This window comes from Thalassophryne amazonica, chromosome 15, assembly GCF_902500255.1.
Source record: "Thalassophryne amazonica chromosome 15, fThaAma1.1, whole genome shotgun sequence".
Taxonomy (NCBI): domain Eukaryota; kingdom Metazoa; phylum Chordata; class Actinopteri; order Batrachoidiformes; family Batrachoididae; genus Thalassophryne; species Thalassophryne amazonica.
The window spans coordinates 16436054-16455780 of record NC_047117.1 but is presented as its reverse complement, the minus strand read 5'-3'; the positions used below and the strand labels follow the sequence as shown (position 1 = coordinate 16455780).

The 19727-nt window shown below is 40.9% G+C and overlaps 1 protein-coding gene across 1 annotated transcript in view; it reads left to right on the top strand.

The window, feature by feature from the left end:
* The window catches only part of tmem131l (transmembrane 131 like), an 81453-nt gene extending 66510 nt beyond the window's left edge, over positions 1-14943 (top strand). The window contains 22 exon segments of the mRNA XM_034187714.1: positions 1209-1379; positions 1461-1530; positions 1624-1767; positions 1833-1903; positions 2704-2781; positions 2783-2814; positions 2919-2988; positions 3077-3210; positions 4405-4547; positions 4633-4819; positions 5767-5952; positions 6257-6403; positions 6527-7028; positions 7119-7231; positions 8353-8507; positions 8637-8843; positions 9327-9405; positions 9478-9587; positions 9689-9821; positions 13873-13949; positions 14042-14157; positions 14413-14943. Coding sequence (XP_034043605.1) covers positions 1209-1379; positions 1461-1530; positions 1624-1767; positions 1833-1903; positions 2704-2781; positions 2783-2814; positions 2919-2988; positions 3077-3210; positions 4405-4547; positions 4633-4819; positions 5767-5952; positions 6257-6403; positions 6527-7028; positions 7119-7231; positions 8353-8507; positions 8637-8843; positions 9327-9405; positions 9478-9587; positions 9689-9821; positions 13873-13949; positions 14042-14157; positions 14413-14712 — 3225 coding nt within the window. The 3' untranslated portion in view covers positions 14713-14943.
* Positions 14944-19727: the final 4784 nt, after the last annotated feature.

The window sequence follows — 19727 nt, the reverse complement described above, 5'->3', positions numbered from 1 at the left end:
TGACTATCATTATTTTGGGGTGTTGTCAAACTTTTAAGAGTCTGCAGTGACCTCTAGTGGAGGATTTCCGTAACATCTATGCCAGCATAAAAGAGGCACAAAAGTGTGTCTACCTGTAGTGACAGTGGCACATTGTCACGCAGGGTTGGTAAGGTTAAGATAGACTGACATTAAATGCATCTTAAATCAGCTTTTTAGCTTCTGTTACTATGTATGCAGGATATAAAATTGCCACATCTGATTTTGATCAAACTATTGGAGTACATTGGGCCTACAGATGGGGAAGAATTAATGTGAGTTTGGTTAGGATCCATCAGTGATCAAGCTCAGCGGTCAGCATAAACTTTCCAGCTTCCAAATGTTTAGTGAACTTAAGTCCATGTAATATTTTTGCTACATGCCTATTGCTTGGACATGTGGCTGTGATGTCCGTGTGCTCTCTGAGCACTTTAGTTTTATTGTTTTAATTTTTATTGTATTTATTGTCTTTTGCACTCTGGACTGCATCCTTTACATCCCGGCAGTATTATTTAACATGCAGATTTATTTATTAATCTGTGCCGTACAACAGGAGAAACGCTGAATATGATCGCTTGATTAGAGATTATATTCAGAATTTGTATGAAAAATTCTACAGAAATTCTGTGTAACAAGCAGTCGTGTAGTTGTGAAAATCTACCGGTGTTAGGTCTTTTGTAAATGTTCCCAGCACCATCTGTGAAAGGATATTTACAATAATTCATGGATCACACTATGTAACAAATTTTTATTTTTGTTTTGTTCCTGTGTACACAGTGTGTTTTCCTAACCTGTTATGCCTTAAATAAATAGAAAATAGCTGTTATTCCACAGAAACTTTGCTTCTGTGATCAGGACAATGATATTTTGAAATTTGTCTGTTTTCAAGAATATTCTCGATTCGCCTTCACTACTACTGAGTAGTCTTCTAGAATATTCTTTAACTGCTAGAACTGTCCAGAATTTTCTAGAAGTTTCCAGAATTATCTAGAAATTTCAAGAAACTTTTAGAACTTTCTAGAATGTTAAAAAAAAATAAAATCAAAGTTTGTGCTGAATTTAGTCATTTTTCCATAGACTTTAGACATAAGCAGTTGAAATATAACACTTAGAAGCCAGGAACAAAAATTGTTAGCGTCATTAGTTAAGCATGTGATTTGATGTTGTGTGTGGTGCCCCCTGTCTGTTAGGTAATGAATTTCAACAGTCCAGTGACTGTGTCCCAGGGCTGCCTACATATCCTGTCGCTCCAGTTGCTCAACAGAACTCTACCCAGCAACCTGCTGTCTACACTGGTCCTACATACAAGCCTGGGCACGGCCTTACATGTTCCTCTTTACTTTTTCTCCTCTTCTGCTCAGGTAAAGGGCAAAGTTGTTGTAGCCAGAGAGATGTGTGTTAGGTTCATGATCTGATGTGCTAATACTTGTCTGTTCTCTCAGCAAGGACAGGTGGTGTTTGAGACTGAGCGCCAGTGTGGCCGACCGTGCCCGCTCAGATTGTCTGAAGCAGGTCAGACGTGGTGCTCAGACATTTTTGTTTTTAACATAAAAGATATAAGCAAAGTTTTGTATATTATTTACTAGTTTTTGACTGTCGGTCTAGGTCGTACGGAGTGGCAGCGCACTCTACTTCCAGACTTTTCCTCCTTCTCTTGGGCTGTGGACAGCAAACTGGCCTCTGAGCTCTGTTCTCAGTGGCAGAGCCACAAAGATAAACTGCCCTGCAGGTCAGTCTAAAAACTTTCCGGTCTCCAAAAATCACTGAACAGCATGAACGTTATTCTTTATTCGCATTTACTCTTGTCTGTCCAGGTGGCCCAAGACTCCCTGTAGACACATCTTCTCCTCTGGACTTTGGTGCTACACCAGTCAATGAAAGCAAGGTGGGTAGTGCATTATCTCCTTTTTGGACCAGCAAACTGGGGAAAAAAACAAAACAAAAAAAAACAGGCTCTACTTTGTCCAGAACTTTGTTGAATGGGAACTACAACTGAGGTCAGAAGTCGGCATGTACTCATGGCAATATTGGCCTTCTAGTGACTTCTCTCAAATGCTCTTTATCTGCGGCAAAGTTTTGTCATTGTGCCTTTTAATTTGGGGGGGGTTGAGGGGGGCATCAATTTGGTGCATCCCTTATAATTAAAGTGTTTACTTGTTCCAACTTTGCAAGTGTCCACATGTAAAATTGGCAGTTGACCAGTTGGTGATTGGTCACTCATGCAGGCTCCACCCAGTAGTTATCTGAACTACTGCTGTTGAGTTTTGAACAGGGTTGCCACAGTGGCTCCAGGACTTGGGAGACGTTTTATACGGGCTGTCCTTCCTGACTTAACTCCAGTGTCACCTGGAGAAACACGCACAGTCCTGTATCTTCCATCCAAGAACTAATCAGGACAAATCCTCCTTACCTTCTGAGATCTGACCGGATCAAGTGAACACAGAGTAGATTGGCTGCTTGAATACCTGCTATTGAGGTTTTTTTTTTTGTTTTTTTTAAGAATGCAGTGGCTGTAGCTAAAGATTAGTGTGACCTTTATTTCCTTTGTGTGAAATTATTGGAAAAATTGGTGAGTTTCTAGGGAAAATGGTTTCTGTATTTTATTATCATCAGACCTTGTGTTCAGTTTGTGGCATAATTGGTTTACAGCATAAATTAAGACTTTTGTTTTATGGCTTGCTTTAGGTGAAGACGTTCATGTTGAAGAATCCATCGTCTTCTGTGGTTTCTGTGGAGATTCAAATCATTTCCCTGTACCCTGCCCCCCCTGGAAGCTCTGGACCTCTTGACCAAATGGTGTGCTGTATAAAGGCCATGTTTTATGTTGTAGTGACTTAAATTGTTTTGGCCTTTGTAAATCCATCTGTGCTTATTTTCTCAAAATGGTTTTTGATAAGCAGGTTTAATATCAGCCCGCTGTCTGTGAGCATCAGCTCGAAAGAGTTTTCTTTCTTGTCGACTCCGCTGAAGGTAAAGCCCGAGAGCACTTGTGGCAAATCAACAGCTAAGTTTTATTCGTCTGGTCTTTACCAAACGTCAAATGTTTGTGTGTGTGTAGACGGGTAAGAATGTGGAAGACGTAACCGGTGAGGGTTTCATACGTCTGCTGCTGCAGCCGTGGGAGACCAAAGAAGTTGCTGTGGTTTTTAGTCCTTCTGAACACAAACCTACTGCCACTATTCTCCTTATCAGGTATTACGGGGTTGGGGACTTTCCAGAATCCAAACACTTGCTAGTGGGAGGTTTGACTCTTTTTTTTTTTTTTACCTGGTGCCTAGTTCTGTTTTCACTGCAGGACAAAAATGATGAGTAGGTCCAGTATTCCCTAAATTTTGTATTTATTTATTCATTCATTTTTAAGTCTGTTTAGAAAGTCTTGGCTGAATATTTGAGGGAATTTTAAACATACAGATGAGCCATTTGAATTTGGTGGCTGTCCATATGTATTTGAATTGAATACACTGACAGCATGGAGTTACAACATTCAGCTTAAATATTGGACTGATTAAAATATATTTGGAAAGTTGAACACAAAATATTAATACGTCTAGGTACACGAATCTTGGAGATCCCCTTTAAAGGCTTATAGCCTTCAAAGTATTCTTTTAATTTGTTTATTTTTTGATGTTCCCTGTGAGTGAGTTGTCAAACAGGATGTAGTTTGTGTTGCATGATTGACAGCAAAGAATCTGAAGTCTTACACCTGGTTTATCAGCATTAAGTAACCTAGGGTGCTGAAAAGGATGAAGTCATAAATACTGAGTTCAGGATAAGAATAAATAAACCTGAATAAACCTGTCCTGATGCAAAATCAAGGCTGGATGCGAGATATAAAGTTTACCGCATCCCCGCAGGAGGGGGAAGGGATGGTGTCATGAGCATACAATTTATATATATATATATATATATATATATATATATAATTTACTTTTTTGTGGACATTGAGTTATGGGCTGTGTATTTTCAGTAATTGTACATTAAGTGTATCTAACAGGTGACGCTACAGACAGTTAAGTGCTAACCCTATTAGCATGCAACATGAAATCTGATGACAGTTTCTCTGTCTGATCCGTTAGGACATTTCACCACAACAAGCCACGTTGTTCCAGGTGTTCGTAATAAAATACTCCAAACCATAGACATTATAAAAGTAGATGCCTTATCAACCACTACCACCTATAAGCGCTGATGAGCTGTGGGGCAGCCATCTTGAACTGGTCATCCGACCTACTCCATTCAGTGCTGTTTGGCAGGCGCAGTGAAGTGTCGGCACATTTAATCAATCGTAACTCTCTGAATGCCTGTTACAGTGGCATGTTAATTGCAGCATTTCTTCATATGCTTTTGATTTATGGTTGTGGCTTTGACTTACCTGCGTTCTTTCAGGAACAACCTCACGGTATTTGATATGCTGATGGTTCAGGGTCACGGTGCCAAGGAGCTGCTCAGAGTAGGAGGCAAACTGCCTGGCCCATCGGCGTCTCTGCGCTTCAATGTTCCTCAGTCGACTCTGATGGAGTGCCGTGATGGTGAGGTCGATGCTTGTGCAAATTTTAAACAAGCTGCTGTTTAGTAGTTTGTGTTAAATGTGACTGCATGGTGTCTCACTTATAGGCCTGCGAACCAATAAGCCACTTTTTGCAATCAGAAAGAGTTTCAAGGTGGAGAATGCAGGAGAGCTTCCCCTGACCGTCATGTCGATGAATATAAATGGCTATAACTGCCAGGGCTTTGGCTTTGAGGTTCTCCAGTGTCACGCCTTCAGCTTGGACCGCAACACCTCCTCAGAGATCACCATTGCGTGAGTGCTACTTTTTCTTTCTCAGCTGACTTTATTTCTGTTTGAGGTTTTTTTTATTATTCTGTTTATCGCTTAGCAGCATTACTCAAAAAGCTAGTAACTCATTTTTATGGTATGTATTTTATGTTGAAAATAATACAGTGGGTTGTGAGAGGATTAATCAAATAGTTGTTGATGATCCAGATGTAGGTCCTGAAATCTGATATTTTTAACATAGAAAATACAAAATGTAATGGTGATTTTTTTGTCAACAAATCAAAACAAAATGCCCATATCTTAACAAAAATAAAATGGGTTTGATTAAAGGACATTAAGCTTTTTGGCATTATTTGTATGCTGTACTACAATTAGTCATGTTTTAACACTGTGGGGCAAACTAGTAAGTGTCTGAAATTTTTGGAGTAGCCCAGGTATGTGCCATTTTCTTGACAGTTGAAAAATACATGTTGGTCATATTATAAATAGATATCCAGTTATCTGGTATTTAATTACATTTTTATTGGGAGATCTCAGTGGGTTTGTTTTAGGTTGTCATCCAGTTCTTTCAAAATTTCCTCACTGTAAAATAGCTTTTCATTTTATTGCTTTTGACCCTATTTTATGATATCAAAAAGATCTATAAATGAAGAGATTTCTGCTTTCCATCTTCTGCTATTTCTTATTTTTATTTTTATTATTATTGTTATTAACTTGGTGGAGGTTTGTGATGTCTGGGTGCTCCAGTGTGGTGTATTATTCTAAAATCACAGATGACACACATGACAAAAACTCAGAGGTTTACTCAAGAAAATGCCAGTAAGCTGCTGACTGATTGACAGATCGCCTCTGGGTGGTGTGGACGCACAATAATTCTCAACAGAATGTTTGCGTGTAAAAAAAAAAAAAAAAAAAAAAAAAAAAAGTCATATTTCTACTTTGTTCTCTTCTTTTTCTCACTCTGTACTCAGGTTCACACCAGACTTCACCTCGTCCTGGGTGATCAGAGACCTCACCTTGACAACGTCACGTGGGACTTTGTTCCCGTTTATCCTCAATGTGACGCTGCCACATCACATGCTGCCTCTGTGTGCTCAAGTGGTTCCTGGCCCCAGCTGGGAGGAAGCATTCTGGGTGATCACCCTCATTTTCACCTGGTTAGTACTTGCCAAGTAATTAGTATTTAGTTGAAAGCTCTTGTTCAAGACTCTCTTGATAGTTGAGTTGATGTTAAGGAATAAACAACAACAAATATGCAAAGACCAAGTGTGCGCTGGAGAGTTGAAGGATTTTATCCAAAAGTGGTGCACGCACTGATGAAAGGGCAGTGGTGTTAACACCTGTACTGACTGTAGTTGGGTTTAAATGAATGAAATGATAAAAGGACATTCAAACTTTACTTGAACCATCTGCTGATCTTTACAATCTGATTCATTGTGGTTTGTTTTTTCCCCACTTTAGCTTTTCTTTGTTCGGTGTGTGTCTGATGGCATTCCATCAGGCTCAGTATATCCTGAGTGAGTTTTTCACACCCAGCATTAGGAGCAATCACAATTCTGTTGTATCTCATGACAATGGCCCTGTCAACGTCACACCAAATGGAGAGAAGTACGTCAACCAGTCTTTCACTCAGATATTCTGTAGGCGCACATTCACTTCGGAGGCCGATTATTGACTAAAACATGCTTCTTGTCAACCACTGTGAATTAAACTTGTTTTTTGTTTGCTCAGTAAAACTAAAGGAACTTGTAAGAGTTATGTGGACACCTTCCACACTTCTGACAAAGGTAAGGGGCGTGGCTCTCCAGCACTGGCCAACAGTCCTGCACCACGCCCTCAGTCATCCAAGAAAGGCACCTTAGCTACACTGACCCAGCCACAGAAGAAACACAAGGTTTCTCTCTACTACACAAAGTACAAAACCAGCCCCTCCACAGCAGCATCTGTGATGATGGAAGAGGAGCACGACGATCTGAGCCCAGACCTAGACATCTGCAACAATAATGAGCCTGATTTTATCAATGAGCTGGATAAAAAGACTGCAGCAGAGTTTAAAGATGACCTCCACAGTGCCGTGCAAGATGGGCTGCCAGCAGCAGTTATATTTCCCATGGAAATACCTGCTGGTTTACCAAACAGCGTCACATTGGGCCCAGAACCGAGACCAGACCTCCTGCCATGCAGTCCTACAGAGAAGAATGCTTTTGAGAAAATGGTGAACTCTGAGCTACAAGTAAGGCGCTGCAGTTTAGCTTGCTAGTGTGTGTGGAGTAAGCTAACTGCTTCCTGTTGCAAACTAACTCTCTTCACTTTGTGTCTCCAGCTGAGTGAAGATGTGAAAAGCCAGAAAAAGAAGGTACAGAATGCAGATGCTGGTAATGTTTCAGAGAGTAATAAAGGAAAGAGTCGCCGCAGGAAGGCAGAAAGCGTTTCCAGGTAAGCAACTGTCATAACTTCAAACCTATGTTAGATCCATGATCCTTCCTGTCTGTTAACGTAAAGGATGGTTAAATCACAACTACTCATTTATGTCCTTTAGCAAGGCATTGAACCACAATTTGTTCATTGTGACAAGCACAATAAATTTACGTAGGCAAAGTCAGAAGTAGCTCTTAATATCTTAAGCAAACCAGCCTAGCTGTCTCAAACAAATGAGAAAGGAAACAAACTGCGCGGATGGTCTCATAACCTTCCAACTTTGGCAGTTCAACATTTGTACCATTGATTCATAACATTGAATCATTTGAGAGCTGAAGCAATGGTTCTCAACCCACTCTTCAAGTTCCACCGAACCTACACCTTTTCAATCTCTCCCTGCTGATTGGCTCATTCACATGTGCAGCCAGTCAAGTACTAACAGACACTTGAATGAGTGGCAGCTTGTGGCAAAGCAGGGAGAGGTGGACAATGTGTAGGTTAGTGGAAGTTGAGGACCAGATTTGAGAACCACTGGGCTAAAGTCTGTAACTTTAAAAAATAACTAACCAGTTCTCAGCAAACATAATAATGCGTGTGTGCAGAGTTTGCATTAGAGATTTTGGCTACTGAGTCCTGGAACACAATAGGTATTGAAAATGTGAGTCAGAAGGCCCAGCACTGAGTCTCAGCACCTCAAGGCATCAAAGCTGCTTGCATAAGCACCGAATTCAATCCATACAGCTGCTAATTTCAGGAGCTACTCAAGTGTGCTGCAGTGTACAAAGAAAGGTGGCAGTGATGCAATGAAAGCAAAGCCTGTCCAAGATTATGTAGTTTCATATTAAAAAAAGATAACGTAAACAAAAGTAAAACCAAGGACATGGTACAGTATAAAATTTTCTGTGAACTTTGCTATAGTCATGTTTTAGGCCTTGGTCACGTTATGATTTCAAAAGTGATCTATGTGCATAAATGTTTTAAGTACAAATTCATTTTAAAATGAAATTTTGAGCTTGCTGTTAAATAAGAAACAGGTTAATAACAAAACAAAAATGTTAAATAATGAATGTGTTATGATGTTGTTGAAGTACCAAATGGCAAGGTATGAGTTGAGTGTTTGCACCTGATCACTGCCGTAGTGCTCCTGAGCACAGTGTGCTTGTGATGCCAGAGAGAGAGAAAGAACCCGACTTCATCGTGAGCGGAACACACAGCAGAAATCACTGCTGCAACGGCTCCAAGCCAGAAACGGCAAAAACCGGACCGAGTGTTGAGAGCCCCCTCAAACAGAAAGGTGGACACACTCCCACACCCACTCTGACTAAATTCCTGTTGTTTGCCACCGCTGCCAGTCCACAGCACATCCTGGTGTTTGAATAAACGTACCTGATTTAATCCCACTGCCTCTGTCAATGTCCAGTAGGTGTGTGTGACGCTCGCACTCGACGGAAGTGCACCACAGAGCGGCGTGGTGGCGGAACGTGCGAGTCAGGCTCAGACTCTGGCAGCTCGTCAGGGAGTGTGAGGGCCAGCAGAGGGAGCTGGGGCAGCTGGAGCAGTGCCAGCAGCGTGGAGGGAGACAAGGACCCCGCTGGCCACACACACACCTGTACTACCTCATCCAGGAAAAGTACGCAGCACTCACGCACCGTTTTATTCAAGAGACGTTAAACCTGTCATGTTGTAAGTCATAAAGATGAAAATTCATTATGAAGTGCGTGTTCATTCCAAAAGTAAAATCTTTTCGGCTGCTGTAAGTGTAACTCTCTTTTCACTATCTTCAGTTTAACAATTTAACATATTTTTGTATAAGTGGAAAAAAAACAAACACTTTTTTCTCCTCCCAGCAAATGTTCTCCTTTATCCAGCACATGGCGCTTACTTCATAAAAATTGAAACTTAACTCTCCTTTTTTCATGGCGCCATAATGGCAACCCTACAAACTCATCTCTGCAAAAGCTTCATGTTTTAAAAAGCAGATTGTCAAAGTTGATCTGAACAAAAATATGGCTTTTTGCAAACTGAACAAATAAGGTGAAATACTGCTGAATGTGGTTATACATTGAAGTGGACCACTACTTATTTTTTAATTTGTAATATGTTTGTTTTACAGGGGACTCGGTGCAACCCAGCGTCTACCCTGTGGACAGATGCGGCTTCCAGAACATGAATATAAACTACAAGGCTCAGAGGTATGTCAGCAAACACAAATTCCCAGTGATGGCTGAATGTGTTTGTGTTTGACATGTTGGCCTCTGTTGCAGCTGCATGAACAGCTTATACCACAACAACCTGTGCCAAGGCTCTGATCCCAGTGCACCCAGCTTTGTACAGTCTTTCGCTGATGTAGCTGCAGGAGTGGATCGGAACATGGGTAAAAACAGAAGTACTCAACTTTCACGTGAAAGAAGAAAAACAAAACGGAATTGCGTATTACTTCTGATGTCTAATGGACATCTTCTTTTTCTTGCCAAGACTTGGCAGGTCAGTATTTGCCTGAGGAGACATGGTCCGCTCCATCTATCCCCCTCACCAATGAGTTCAGATACAACACCACTGAAGCTTTTCCCTACATACCTCAGCCAACGGCCCCCGGGCCATACAACGGGTAGGTCAACACACAAGTGTGAAGGGACTCGTTCTTTTCATCAGTGGGCTGAAATTTCACTGCGTGTCCTAAATCCACTCAACAGACAAATTGTTTCAGAGTGCTTCTGTTCCAAAGCACAAATAAACACAATAGCAGCTCCACAAACTCCTGTGCAAAGAGTTTTGTGTCGATAATTGTGTCCAAAATTAACACTGCTCCCCACATTAACCCGGGAAAATTGGGGAAACCCTCCCTTCAGGAGCATCAGTATTGACTCAACAATTATCACCTTATTTCTGCTTAAACCGACCTCATTTCTGCTTAACACTGACTTTAGAATGATTTAAGAGGTTTTACTTTGTCATCTGATGGCTAATAATCATATTATTCCCTTTGATCAATTTGAGTGTAGAGAGTCAGACTCAGACAAGCTGCTGTGGTCCAAAATGACACATGTGCAGTGGAAGCAGGGCGGATAGATTTTTAGGGGGGGACCGTTCGGTTGGCAGCACCGGCACTTTGTGCCACAACAAGAAAATTAACTTATTTAAAAAATTAAGAGTCACAGCGCCTCATTCATTCACCTTTACCACAGGCATCAGTCAATTCTTCAATATTCTGGACACGATAAAAATAAATCCCATGATCCATCAAGACAAAATTAAATTAAAAAAGTTAAATTGCTCTGTTTGGCCTCCTTGTGGAGCGGAGAGACCGCGACAGGGTACGCATGCTCAATGATGTGCTCATCAATATGTACGTGTTCTGCCAGCCAAACTAAAGGGTTCTGCTGGCGGTGGAAATGCAGTCCAAGCCAGACATGAACATTCCGACTCGTACCATACCGTGTAATATCGACCCGAACCACTCGGTGGAAACAGGGCTGTCGGCATATGCTGGCTAAATTGTCATGGTGTGACAGCTGCATGACGCATTCAGCGCGTTTTTTTATACGTTGCCATATGTTGCCTAATAGCGCCAAATCACAACAGAGTTGCCTCAAAGCGATTCAATTTTATGTTGACTTGTTTTGACTTGGGGGAGGTGATGGTCTAGTGGCTAAGGTGTTGGGCTTGAGTCCAGAAGATCATGGGTTCAAATCCCCGCCTGACTGGAAAATCACTAAGGGCCCTTGGGCAAGGCCTTTAATCCCCTATTGCTCCCGGTATATAGTGAGTGCCTTGTATGGCAGCACTCTGACATCGGGGTGAATGTGAGGCATAATTGTAAAGCGCTTTGAGCGTCTGATACAGATGAAAAAGTGCTGTAGAAATGCAGTCCATTTACCATTTATTTACCATTTTATGTAAGGCACCTTGAGACGGCTTTGCTGTGATTTGGTGCATTATAAGCAAATTAAATTAAATTAAAGCGCTTCACACAGGTAAGGTCTAACCTTACCAACCCCCAGAGCAACAGTGGTAAGGAAAAACCCTCTGAGGAAGAAAGCTCAAGCAGACCAGACTCAAAGGGGTGACCCTCTGCTTGGGCCATGCTACAAACATAAATTACAGAACAATTCACGGACAAATATACAAGAAATGCTATTGGCGCACAGGACAGGAGGATCGCCAACACGAATACAACTCCCATCTCTGGATGGAGCTGCACATTAAACAGATAGAAAAAACAGAATCAGGCATCAGAAAGACAAAAAATACTGTATAATTTGCCAGCATTAAACAACAAGAAAAACAGAAATACTAAGGTGACCGCCGGCCACTAGCCCTAAACTTGACCAAAAGACCCCAGAATTTAGGTAAAGTTGAGGCTGCAGCCCGCTCCAATTACTAATAAATGAATTAAAAGAGTAAAAAGTGTAAAACAAAACTGTACCATTATGCTAGCCATATGAAAGGGAAAATAAGTGCGTCTTAAGTCTGGACTTGAAAATCTCCTCAGAATCTGACTGTTTTATTGACGCAGGGAGATCATTCCACAGAACAGGGGCACGATAAGAGAAAGCTCTGTGACCCGCAGACTTCTTATTCACCTTTGGGACACAAAGTAGTCCTGCACCCTAAGAACGTAAAGCCCGGGCCGGTACATAAGGTTTAATTAGGTCAGCTAGGTAGGGAGGTGCCAGTCCATGAATCATTTTATAGGTTAGTAGCAGAACCTTAAAATCTGATCTCACTGGGACAGGAAGCCAGTGAAGGGATGCCAAAATGGGTGTAATGTGGTCAAACTTTCTGCTTCGTGTCAAAAGTCTGGCTGCAGCATTTTGAACCAATTGGAGACGCCTAATGATAGACTGCAGTAAACCAGAAAATAGAACACTGCAGTAGTCCAATCTAGAAGAGATAAATGCATGGATCAGGGTCTCAGCATCAGCCATAGACAGGATGGGACGAATCTTCGCTATATTTCGCAGGTGGAAGAAAGCAGTCCTAGTAATATTTCTAATGTGGAGGCCAAAGGACAACGAAGGATCAAAAATTACACCAAGGTTCCTCACTTTGTCAGTGTGATGTATGACACACGGGCCGAGGCTGAGCGTTAACTGGTCAAATTGATGCCGATGTCTCACTGGACCAAGAACCATCATTTCAGTCTTATCAGAGTTTAAAAGTAGGAAGTTTCTAGACATCCAACTTCTCACTGCTGCAAGGCAGTCTTCTAAGGATTTTATGTGAACGAGATTACCAGCAGTTATCGGCATGTACAACCCCTGGCAAAAATTATGGAATCACCGGCCTCGGAGGATGTTCATTCAGTTGTTTAATTTTGTAGAAAAAAAGCAGATCACAGACATGACACAAAACTAAAGTCATTTCAAATGGCAACTTTCTGGCTTTAAGAAACACTATAAGAAATCAAGAAAAAAAGATTGTGGCAGTCAGTAACGGTTACTTTTTTAGACCAAGCAGAGGAAAAAATATGGAATCACTCAATTCTGAGGAAAAAATTATGGAATCACCCTGTAAATTTTCATCCCCAAAACTAACACCTGCATCATATCAGATCTGCTCGTTAGTCTGCATCTAAAAAGGAGTGAACACACCTTGGAGAGCTGTTGCACCAAGTGGACTGACATGAATCATGGCTCCAACACGAGAGATGTCAATTGAAACAAAGGAGAGGATTATCAAGTTTGGGGAAAATTTACAGGGTGAGTCCATAATTTTTTCCTCAGAATTGAGTGATTCCATATTTTTTTTCCTCTGCTTGGTCTAAAAAAGTAACCGTTACTGACTGCCACAATCTTTTTTTCTTGATTTCTTATAGTGTTTCTTAAAGCCAGAAAGTTGCCATTTGAAATGACTTTAGTTTTGTGTCATGTCTGTGATCTGCTTTTTTTCTACAAAATTAAACTGAATGAACATCCTCCGAGGCCGGTGATTCCATAATTTTTGCCAGGGTTTGTATAACTATCATCTGCATAGCAGTGAAAGGTAAATCCCAAAACGCCGCAATATGTGCCCAAGGGGTGCTATATAAAGGGAGAAAAGCAGGGGGCCTAAGACAGACCCCTATGGAACCCCAAAACCACCACACTGGTGACCACACCGTTTTGCTTATGTGCTGGCTGTCAACACTCTGTAACTTATTGATTGTGTTCTACCTGCCACTTTGTTGTGGGTGTTCTTACCCTGTTCACTAAAAGCTGTAAACTATTTCAGTGCTCATCTTTGTTTTATTTCCACCAACGCGTCTGAAGGTGTAGTTTGTGTCCCAGAGGTGGGCAGTAAATCTCTGGGAAAACTAAAAATGCATCTAGTTTTCTCATCTTAATTGTTGAAAACAAAATGTGAATCTTCTTCTGAAGTGCAGTAATTCCGGGACAACTATTTTAAACTTTTTTTAAATCACTGTTCAGCTTAAGATGCATTTCCACTTTTTACTTTTTCCCCCCCTAACGTGTGTGTGTGGTGAGTTTTATTAGATGACTAAAACATTGGCCTTGACTCAGTCATGCATTTGTTCTTGTATTTGACACTTAAGTGATGAATTAAGGCAGCCTTTGGCGCTCTGTCCCTGCCTTTTTAACCAGTAATGGTTTCTAGCTGGGAGTGTTTGTTGGTCAGTTTTTGATTCTAACTTTTGTACGACATGTTTCCTCATGCAGGTTTGTTTGGAATAGTGCCAACAACCCCTGCAACAGTCCCTATGCCTACTGTGAGGAGAACCGCTACATGATGGGTGGTGGGTTGATTTTGTGAGCAGCTTATTTTTGTCTTAACACTTTAGTACGTTTGAGTAAATTTTTTTTTTGTTGTTGTTGAAACGTGTCATAGGTGGTTTTCCCTGTCAAGGGGGTCAGAATCCTCATGGCCACCAGAGCAGCTGGAGTGAGGAACAACCCCAGGAATCACAGTCGACCTGGGACACAGCAACTTATGTGGGCAACAAGGTAACAGCTTAAACCTTCCATAGGATTTTGCAGGGGTGGTGGATAAGTGGTTAGTGCGCTTGGTTTCAGTGCAGAAGGTTCCTGGTTCAAGCCTCACTCCTGCCACATTTCTCCATGTAATGTGGAGTTGTCAGGAAGGGCATCTGGTGTAAAACTTGTGCCTAGATCCGAGGTTGATCTGCATGTTGCATGAATCAGAATAATTTTAAGAAATGCTATTTATATGGTGCTCTAACAGTGTTTTGTCCTACGCAGCCATACTTCTCTGGGACTCGCAGTCTCTCCCCCATGTCCAGTCTGTTTGGGTCCATCTGGACGCCACAGAGTGAACCGTATCAGAGCCACTTCCACACAGAGCGATCAGCCCCGATGTCCCCCATCACTCTGCCCCATTCTCCCTTCAACCGGCAGCCAGAAAGCAGCTGTGTTCCAATCCAGTACTCCAGCTTCAACCCCTTTGGCCCACACATGAACCTGGACATATGGAACTCTTCTTCCAACCGCAGCTCCAACTCTCAGCTCTCCAACGACTCTGGCTACTGTGGCGATGTTTAAAAAAAAAAAAGCGAGAGAAGCCCTTAACAATATTCGCAAACATATTAAACATTGATATGTAAAAAAAGGAAATGAATGTTCTTTTATCATTAATGGGGGGAAATGTGAATATTCCTTTTCTTTCATGTTCCCATTTGAAAATGTTAAATGTTGTGAAAGGTTAAGCATTTGTTGTATATTTTTCTAGATGTTTTGCAGTTTTGATTATAGAAAATAAAAAAGGTTTTGTACTTACGCAAGTCTTCAATCACAAAGTATGACGACGTGTTTTTCAACTTTTCTTTAATTGGCTGCTTCTGAAATAGAGTCTGAATTTTGCCTCAATGCCTCTTGGCCCCAGTGCTCCTCTGCGCTTGCATTTCATCCGTAAGGAAAGCTGTACCTCCATCTCATTCGAAACGCACACTAACACACCAGGTAAGGACATTTTTAAACCTCTCCCTGCCTGGAAAGCATTTTGACGCATTAAAAACTAAACCTGTACTTTTTCATTCATTCTTTGTGCAGCCTGGTTCTGCGCCTCAGGCTTCGTTTTTTTTTTTTTTTAAATTAAGAAAAACCCTCCAGACTGAAAAATTCCATAACATTCTTCACTGTCCAAAGGTGGTTTTTATGTTTTTTCATCTGCTGATGCTGGATAAAATGTTAATTACAAATGATGCATTTGGGTGAAACAGTTTACATTTTTAAATGTGGACAGTAGGTGTTTAAATATTTGGAACAAAGTGTCATTGGTCACACAGATTGTCCTTTGGCGGCTGCATGACTGAAGCGGGGCTTCTGTGTTGCACTTGTGCATCTGTACAGAAAAGCATCATCAGAGATGGTTGCACTTATTCTCCCATCTGCTATCTGGTCATGACCACATTACACAAAATATGTGTGAAAGTCCAACCCCTCATCCACATTGTGACACCTGGTTTAACAGGTCAACTAGGGGATTCTGTTGGGGTGACATGGTAAGGATCTGTCAAGGACTGTGTATTTGTCGCTGTGTAACAACATTCACACGTTAAGCAAATCCACACACAGGCATCTCTAAATCGACACCGGTTGTAGATACCCCATCTGGGAATCGATCAAGGCTTATCTTTTCAATAGACTGGGATTGCCACAATGACACCACAAAATGTTCTGGTATTTTGTCATGACCTCCCACATGGAAGTTGTACTTTCAGCTGAATTAGTATTACATTTTCAGCCAAAACGTGATTGTGACTAATCACAGCCCAGTCTTGCGCTTTTTTTCTTGCGCTAATCACAAAATGAGTCACATTTTCATTAAATGGTTTTGTGTATTTTACCATTAATCCTCCACCTTCTAACGCTAACCACAACTGTCCCAGATCCCCCGTGTTACCCCTCATTTTGTGCTCCCGTCATGAAAAGCTTCCCATTTCGTGACCATATCACGAACCCATAGATGTATTTTTCGTAATGCCATCACAAACTGCTATGAGATCGGGCTTGACATGTTACATTTGAATTCTGAGTCTGGATAATTGAGACATTTTTATTTCTTTTAAAATAAATTAATGTAGCAGCTTCAGGTCAGAACATTTGAAAGTGCTTTACTTTAACAAAGACAAAATGATTACAATTTGCAAACCTAAATGCCAAATATACACACCTACAAAAAAATGGTCCAATATTTAGGTGTGTAGTTTTGCTTCTACTCTGCCACAACAGTCCAAATGTTTCTAGTGACTTTCTGCTTTATGACGAGGGGACTTTAAAAAAAAAACAAAAATGTTAACCATTGGGAATATAGTCTATTTCATACGTGTGTGTGTGTATAATATATATTTGTCTGACTGCAATGTTTAATTTCATTTCAAAGTAATCTTGCTTAACAATCAGCAACTTCCGATCAGATTTGAGGTGGTTTTCTCATTACACATCAGCAGCTGTTAACGTGGCCAACTGACAGGAGTTAGATATCTCACTATGGCCATAAAGGATCTTGGACTTCATCCTCAGATGTGCACAATTGTCCTGGAAATCAGCATATATACTACCTATAAACCTAACTACCTTGTCTACACTCATCTATCATGAGTCTGGTCCCAGAATCAATCCCCAAAAAAAGTGTTACGGAGTACTTGCAGTGTTTGCTGCTCGTGGACCCTACACGATGGGGTTGAAGCCCGGCATTCATCTCTGTTGCATGTCATACCGCTGTTTTTCTTTTCCTTATGAGACTTTGATACTCAATCAAAAGCTACTTTGAATAACTACCAGAACAAATAACTTTTATTACAGTGGCCATGAAGTGGCAAAGTCATTGGAGGAAGATCTGTGTTTATGTGGTTGTTAATGCAGAAAATGACATTGTCAGAGATCGCAAACAAATCTATCAGTCCACAGATTGAAGTGGCTCCAAACAGACATGAAAACAGATTTGGCATTTTCAAACTGTTTAAAATGAAGGTCACTTTAATTGTTTGGATGTTGAGCATTTAAACTAGAAAACAGGCCACTTGTCACTCTTGAGAATTTGGTTTTCTGTCTCAAAAACCCCTTTGTTTTACAGAGTATACCTGACCTGTTGTATGTTTTTGAGCAATAGTTGAGTTTTAATTGCTGAGAGATGATGTGCTGGTCACCTCACCCACTATTGTGTTGGAAATTACTCTGGCAGTTTAAGCAGCCGTAAATGGTGCTGACTGGGTCGATTATTGTGCAGCTGCACCATGTTTAATCATCAGTTGAAATGCCTGTTCTTTCGTGCAGCCATGTGTAGACCGTCCCAACATTCTCCCTTTGCACCAGTAAAGGGAGATTGTTGGGATTGGACTTGAAGACCTGAGATCAGCCAAATCCACCAGAATGTTATCTTACATTTTGAATACTGTCATCTCCATTTCATACATTTTCAAACTAGCAACATTCCAACAAAGCTGGGACCTAAAAACTACCGGTTTGAAATTCAATCTCAAATCTAGCTTTATTCCATGTAACAGTGATGAGAAATGACAAACTTTGAAGCTTAAATGTACTGTGTAGAGTATAAGTCGCGCCTGTTAAAAGAAAAACAAAAAAGGCCCCTTTAAAGAGGAAAAACCTATATATGTTGCACTGGCATATAAGTCGCAATATTATTTGTATTATCAGCTCAATTTGGGATTTTTGTGCATTGTAGTGTACTTCTTATTGGCATTTATCTAGAAATGTTACGATTTCTATATTACAAATCAAATCAGTTTCATTTATATAGCACCAAATCACAACAGTCGCCCCAAGGCGCTTTATATTGCAAGGCAAAAGCCATACAATAATTACAGAAAAACCCCAACGGTCAAAACGACCCCCTATGAGCAAGCACTTGGCGACAGTGGGAAGGAAAAACTCCCTTTTAACAGGAAGAAACCTCCAGCAGAACCAGGCTCAGGGAGGGGCAGTGTTCTGCTGGGACTGGTTGGGGCTGAGGGAGAGAACCAGGAAAAAGACATGCTGTGGAAGAGAACAGAGATCAGTCACTAATGATTAAATGCAGAGTGGTGCATACAGAGCAAAAAGGGGTGAATAAAAAAACTCAGTGCATCATGGGAACCCCCCAGCAGTCTAAGTCTATAGCAGCATAACTAAGGGATGGTGCAGGGTCACCTGATCCAAGCTTTAGCAAAAAGGAAAGTTTTAAGCTTAATCTTAAAAGTAGCTTAAAACTTTCCTACAAAAAAAATAACTAGTAACTGTAAAAATGTTAAGGCTCACTATGACGTATGAGCACTTTTACTGACCTAGCCCAGCCAAAAGAAAATGTCCAATTATGAAATCTATTTTTTTTCCACACAACATGAGTTAACGAATCGTCATCTTTTAAGCAAATGGAACGTGTCTAGCACCAATTGAAAGCTGTCTTGATATAGAATCCGCTACATTGTGTACATGAATTATGTGCACAGCCTTATTGTGTCAAAAGGCGTACTTGATTGAAATATACCCTGTGTAAAATAAAAATATTGCACAAAAACGAGACCATAAGGTTTAGATGTTTAGCACGATGCAAATCTCTACACCTATTTGCATGAAATATATATACCATTCGAAAGTGTGACTTTTCAGCTTTCATTTCATTAAAAAAAAAAATCAAATATTGACAGACATTGGCCATTTCACAAATGCCTGACATAATACTAGCACAAACCTGGTGAAACATACCAATGAATACAATGTGCTTTTGTATTCCGTAATAGGGTAATTATGTTGTTATATGTCACAGTGAGGCCTAGTATTTTTAGTGTTACCAGTTATTTTTGTAATCTAGACATCCTAGACTTTCTAATGATACCAAATTTATAGGGAATAAAGCAGAGTTTATTCTTAATGGAGGCTGGAGCATGAAACTTGTCTGTCCAAAACACAGCCACAGCACTCTTTGTCCTCTTAGGACTTCACCCACCCCTCACAGCAAAGCAGGAACTCCACATTATGGAAACTGCTCCAATCATGTTCTTTGTGTTTGCCACATAATAATCTGAAATGTCAGATGAGGAATTTTGTAAAAGAAAAGAACCTGCCTTTAGCAACTCCAAAATGTCTCCATTAATTCATTTACACAAACTCCAGGCGACAAGAGTTTTTATGACCTTCCTTTGCATTCAGAAAGGTCCATACGTGCCGCCACTACTGTCACCGCACCATTTTTACATTCAGTGCCGTTCCTCAGATAAAACAGCATTCCAAGTGTAAGAGAAGTAAGTTCTATATAGACCCTGAGGCTTGTTAGAGCCGGTGTTTCTCCGAATTCCATAGTGTCAAATGGACGAGCGTCTATGACTCCACCTTCATGCAACGCCAGTCTTACACAGGTTACTTCCCCAGCCGATGCTGGTATCCATTTACAGCTGGGTGGACTGAGAATGTCTAGTCCAAGAACACAAACAGGTTTCATTAGCAGGATACAAACTCAAGTCTGCATATTGGCAGGCCAACTCCTGATTCACTCGGTGACCTGCTCTACATGCCAATGGGTAGACCTGGCTGGGTTTGATTTTCCCAGTCACGCTACCTGT